The 6,455-nt window shown below is 33.3% G+C and overlaps 1 protein-coding gene across 1 annotated transcript; it reads left to right on the top strand.

Moving 5' to 3' along the window:
• The first annotated feature begins 4,631 nt into the window (after window positions 1-4,631).
• Window positions 4,632-6,455, top strand: LOC105786326 (NAC domain-containing protein 90). Its single transcript, XM_012612705.2, has 3 exons — window positions 4,632-4,942; window positions 5,501-5,796; window positions 5,918-6,455. The coding sequence occupies exons 1-3, from the start codon at window positions 4,774-4,776 to the stop codon at window positions 6,152-6,154; spliced, it is 702 nt and encodes a 233-aa protein (XP_012468159.1). The 5' UTR covers window positions 4,632-4,773; the 3' UTR covers window positions 6,155-6,455.

Raw genomic sequence — 6,455 nt, 5'->3', positions numbered from 1 at the left:
CTGATAGCATCTAAGATCAAAGTTGAGATTGAGAGATTGAAGACTCAACTCAATCTCGAGTTTGAGATGAAAGATCTAGGTGAAGCTAAGAAGATTCTGAGCATGGAAATATGTAGAGATAGAGCTCATGGCAGAGTTAGTATATCTCAAAAGCAGTATTTGAAGAAAGTACTACAGCAATTTGGCATGAACGAGCAGACAAAACCTGTAAGTACCCCGTTGGCTTCTCATTTCAAGCTTTCTGCACAACTATCTCCTTCGACGAATACGGAACAAGAATACATGTTACAAATTCTGTATTCTAATGCAGTGGGTAGCTTGATGTATACAATGGTGTGTACAAGACCCGACATTTCACAGGCAGTTAGTATAGTGAGCAGGTATATGCATAATCCTGGAAAAAGACATTGGCAAGCTGTGAAATGGATTCTACGGTATATTCTGAAGACCGTGGATGTTGGATTACTGTGCAAGCAGGATACTACACTTGGTAAAGGTGTTATTGGGTACGTTGATTCTGACTATGCCGGTGATTTGGACAAACGAAGATCAACCATCGGTTATGTGTTTACACTTGCTGGAGGACCAATAAGTTAGAAGTCTACACTGCAGTCTACAGTTACGTTATCAACCATAGAAGCCGAATACATGGCTATAACAGAGGCTGTAAAGGAAGCTATTTGGTTACAAGGTATGGTTAAAACCTTGGGATTGGTTCAGGAGCATATTAGCGTGTATTGTGATAGTCAAAGTGCTATTCATTTAGCAAAGAATCAAGTCTATCATGCACGTACAAAGCATATCGACGTACGATTCCATTTTGTGCGAAAAATTATTGATGGGGGGAAAATTCATCTTCAGAAGATCAAGACTGCAGATAATCCTACAGATATGATGACCAAAGTGGTAACAACAATCAAGTTCGAACATTGTTTGATCTTGATCAATATCCTGCAAGTTTAACAGTTGAAGAAGGCACTATCAAGTATTGTCGTCAAAGGCAGAAATAATTGTGTGAAGATAAGATTATCCTAATCAAATCTTCAAGGTGGAGATTATTGGCAACCATCTTTGACTTTTCAAAGATGGATGGTGTCAGAAATTTGGCACCGAAAATCTAAGCATTTAAGGCATAGATTTTAGGGTTGAAATTTGGCTTGAGATAATTATAATTTTGGTCCCTAATTGTATAGGGACTTTGCAAGTTGATCATTGAGCTTCAACTATAAATAGGCCTAACTATTTCTCATTTTCTACATCCCACATTTGCCATTCTCTACTTAAGGCAATTGTTCTCTCTCCTTATTTGTAAACTTTCACTTGTATTTTGGAGTGAAATATATTTGGTAGAGCCCGAGGACGTTGGCAAAATTTGCTGAACCTCGTTAAAATTCTAGTGTTCTTTATTGTTTATTTTGCATATTTTGTGAGTGTAATTGTAGTGATTTGTTGTGCTATTAAATTACGATAGAGGGGTATTCTGGCTAGGAAAGACCTGGTACTTAAGCAATCCTCGTGATCCACCTCTCTTTCTTGGGAATTGAACTTAGTGTGATTTTTTAGTACAATAATTTTACTCTTTTACACGCTTCCGCGCAACACCACCCCACGGACTCTGTTGGCTTAAGCTTTAACTATTCCCCTACCAGTGTTTCTAATTCTCTAGCATAACCTAATACAAAGGTAGTAATCTCAGAACTTGTTTGTTGTTTGCTTTCATGCACCATCCTATTTTTTGAAAGCCAAATTTCCTATATTGCTACAATAGTAATTAACTTTTGATAGTTGCTCATCCCATTGAATAATTGTCCAACCCAACTTACCAATGAGTTCTCTGCTTGGCTTATCACTCAATTGATTCCCAATTTTTGCCAAACCTGTATGGCTATTGGGCAATCTCAGTTAGCATGAAGGACACGTTCTGCCTCAAGGTGACAATGAGGGCAAATTGCATCAACCATTAGTTTTCTTAGGCACAAATTAGCATTAGTAGGCACAAATTTGTTCGTGAATCATCATACTATAATTTTCATATTCTCTGACGCATATGTTTGCCAAATCTATCTGTAAAGGCCTCAAATATCTTGGCATATAAATCTATATGTGTCATCATCAGTGTCAGGAAAGCCTCTAAGTAATAATATGTATCCACTACGAACTGTGTACTCACCCGAGCTTTCAAGGCACCATCTTAGTCGATTTGTTATCTGATGTTGCGTCAGCTAAATGCTCAAAATTTTCCTTGCCTCGTGAATATCAAATGAGGTCAATATTTGATCCTCCTTCTATTTCCATGTTTGCTCATCAATCAAATCTGTTACTCACTCAATTCCACTCACTTGGGTTGATTGTACTTTGTAGGGTTTGTCGCCAAGGAGCCAACACATATCCCAAATGGAGATTAGTCTCCCACTTCCACCTTGCCAGTCGATCCATTTATCAAGAAGGTCCCTTCTACCCATATACTTCGCCAAATTGCTAAAGGTTGACTTCCTAACTCAACTCTTAAAAAATCTTTGTTTATAAAATATTTAGCTTTTAGCACTCGAGCCACTAGTGAAGTGGGGTTACAAAGTAAACGCTACCCTTGCTTAGCTAATAGTGTGATATTAAATTTAGTCAAATTACGAAAGCCCATACCTCCAACCTCCTTCAAGTCACACAAATCCCCCCATGAAACACCAATGTATACCCCGTTGTGACTGCGATTTTGGCCACTAATACCGACACATAATCAATTTTAGCTGCTTACAATAAAAACTTGACAATAAAAAACAGAACATTATATGCATAAAGAATAGCTTGTAATATCGATTTTATAATTACAAAAAAATGTAAACATAACTTAGAATTAACCATATAAAACATAATTGAAGTTATAATAAAATATATCTAAATTTACATTAAAATAAATTTGATTAAAAAACATATGATTTAAATAAAATAACAATTAAATTTGAGAGTTGAATGATCCAAAAGCTTCCACCTTACCATAAACCATATGATATATTAATTTTACTCAATTTTGGTAATGTGTTTTATGCTATTAATATTTGTTTATTGTTTTACGTTTTATTTACGTAGATTATACATGTTAAATTTTGAATAAATGTAAAATGTTTATTTATTATTTAATAAAATACTTTTCTTAATTAATATGATTTAAAGGAGAGATTCACTTGCATAGATGTAAAACTAAACACCGATGTAAAATTAATATGATTTTACACCATTACGTAATTTTTATACAATTAATATTTTATAATCCAACTATTAAATTTATCAAAGTATTTTTACTTGTAATGCATGTAAATTTTTGAATCGATTTAATATTTCTATCATATCAATTAAAATATTGTTTATATTAATATATATTTAATAGTTTATTTTAGTTAAAATTTTTAATTTATACCGAACTTGACATGCATGATCTAATGAATGGAGCATGAAATATGAAGATTGAATTATTAAAATATTAACCATATAAAAATTATGAAAAATGTAAAATTATTTTAATTTTGCTAAGTAAATTTTACTTATAATTAAAATATTGAATTGAAAACTTTTGGAGCACTATAAATATAATTAATTTATTAAATTAACCGTGAATTTGTTAAGAATATCAATTATATAAAAAATTATACGAAGATAAGCAATATTAATTTAATTTTGCACCAGAAAACATATGTGAGAAGGTCTACTTTTATAATATATACAATTAGTAAAATGTACAAAACATAATATATATATATATATGTATTACGAGATTAAAGAAAATATATATTTTATGTGATGCGTATAACAGTCTATATAAATATACATATATTCATATACAATTAATTATACAAATTTTTAATAGGGTAAACTACATCATTAGTCACTAAATTATAGGTAAAACAATCTGGTTATTGAACTATTAAAGAGTTTTCATTTAAGTCACTGAATTGTTAAAATTGATGCTATATGACTTTTTCTGTTCGTATTGCCTACACCAATCAAAAGCTTTATTTCTCATTCTTTTCTACAGTTAATTTTTTCATAAAATAGTTTTAGATGTCATGAATTTGCACACTAAAATTCAAACAGTTTTTTCTCCAATCTTCGATACCAGCTGTTAAATCGGCTTGGATCTAAGATATGTTCTTCGAGTTGTTGATGTGTATTGGTCTATTGTACCGATTGTTGAATCATAACTGGGAGCTCGCTAGCAGAACCTTTATTTAAAAAAATAAATTTAACAGCACGACGACTTAAATAAAAGCTTTTGAATAGTTCAGTGACTTAAACGAAAACTTTCGAATAGTTCACTGGCCAAATTGTAATTTTTTTAGTTAAGTGACCAAAACGAAAACTTATCTATATTTGAATGACTAGTGGTATAATTTCCCTCTTTAATAATTTACAAATAAGATAAAATTATTATTTGTATGTACTCCAATCACATCAAACACGAATAAGCACTTTATTTCATATAAGAATATATTGACTACTTCCAAGCAAAATAATAATAATAATTATAATGTTAATAAAGTACTAAATAAAATGTGAAATGAGTGACAATTGTATTAATATTTTCCATAGTAAAGCGCGTGGAAGTTTCCAAGGCCATTTCCCCTCCATTTTCTGACTGATTTCTTCTCCCTTGCCTAACTCCACAGTCCGTTGCTGGCCCCCCATTAATCAATGATCGAGAAATTACAACTGTAACTACATGCTTGTTAGTGTATATATAGTAGAAGACTGGCATGAATAAACAAGTATAGGTATACAAAAATGGAGGATATGCCACCAGGGTTTCGGTTCTATCCTACTGAAGAAGAGCTGGTTTCGTTTTATCTCCACAAGAAGCTTGAAGCTAAAACAGATGATGATCTCAACCATGTTATGAATCGTGTTATACCAGTTGTCGACATTTATAACTTCAATCCGTGGGATCTTCCTCGTAAATATATTTCTTCTTCTCTTTTGGATTTAACAATATCCCTTTCTATCACTTCTTTTGACATAAAATTTCTTAGTTTTGTTGAGGGTTGCGGATCCTCAATAAGCTCGGTATTGCTTTTGATCGGAGTCTTCTGCCATGGTTGCTGAAAAGCAAGCTCATGACAAGGCTCAAACTCAACACCCCGAGGATATTGAGAGAGCTGAGATACCACTTGCGTGTGTGCGTGTATATATATATATCTTCAGCAGTAGGAAAGATTAACCAGTATTGTTTTTCTTGAGTACCATGAAACTTGGGGCTCGGTGTTTGAGCTGAATAAAGCTTTTTTTTTGTCAGATGAAACTTACCCATATACGAGAAAGCTTTGAATATGGACTCTAGAGTCTCCCTTTCTTCACTTTTTGGCATAAAATTTCTGGGTTTATTATTTGATTATCTTGGAAATAAGACTAGCAAAAGTTTCAAGGAGGTCGAACATTTTATGTTTTTCTTTTTTTTAAACCAATATAATATATATATATATGTTTCTCATGATCACTGGTGCATTTGATGCAGGATTCTCAGATAACCTATGTCATAAAGACCCAGAGCAATGGTTTTTCTTCATTCCAAGGCAAGAGAGTGAAGCTCGAGGGGGGAGACCAAAGCGGCTAACATCATCGGGGTACTGGAAAGCCACTGGTTCACCTGGTTATGTTTACTCTTTCAACAGTCGCCCCATAGGTGTCAAACGAACTATGGTCTTCTACAACGGAAGAGCCCCAAATGGGAAGAAAACTGACTGGAAAATGAACGAATATAAAGCTATTCAAGACCATGTTTCTTTAGCTAATGCCACTACACCTCCTACCGTAAGTTCTTTATCATATAACCTCGGATTCAAACCTAGACAACCTTTCCTCTATATTTTATGTGATTTTCTCTCTCTCTCTCTCTCTCTCTCTCTCTCTCTCTCTCTCTCTCTTTTTACAGCTAAGACAAGAATTCAGCTTGTGCCGGGTTTATAAGAAATCGAAATGTTTGAGGTCATTCGATAGACGGCCGCCAGGGATATTAAAGATAGGAGAACTGTTTCCTGGACTCGATAATAATCAGTACATTAATCGATTTACTCAGATTGGGATGAACGATAACTCATCGACAAAAAAGGACGTCGTCGACGACGACGAATATGCATTTTGGGATGTTGATGGGTTTTGGAATCTTTAGAGATGATGTGTAGATGGAGAAGCTTGAAGAGATTAATTTCAAAGTTTGCATTAATGTCACCATTTGCATGAAACTATAAATTAGCCCTATTAGAGAACAAGAATAAGATTTGCTCATTAACTTATTATATGTGCTTGATTTGGTGAAAACCAAAGTTTTATTTGTTTATTATTCGCTTTTGTCCCTGTTTTTAGTTTTCTTTCATTTCTAGCTATTTCATAGTTACCAAGCTAGTTTCATGTATCGCCCTAATTTTGTACCATCGATTAGTTGTAATAAAAATAATTAAATTTGGGTTTAA

The sequence above is a fragment of the Gossypium raimondii genome, chromosome 1 (assembly GCF_025698545.1).
Source record: "Gossypium raimondii isolate GPD5lz chromosome 1, ASM2569854v1, whole genome shotgun sequence".
Taxonomy (NCBI): Eukaryota; Viridiplantae; Streptophyta; class Magnoliopsida; order Malvales; family Malvaceae; genus Gossypium; species Gossypium raimondii.
The sequence above is the reverse complement of the archived record's forward strand: the minus strand, read 5'-3'. Positions and strand labels throughout refer to the sequence as shown.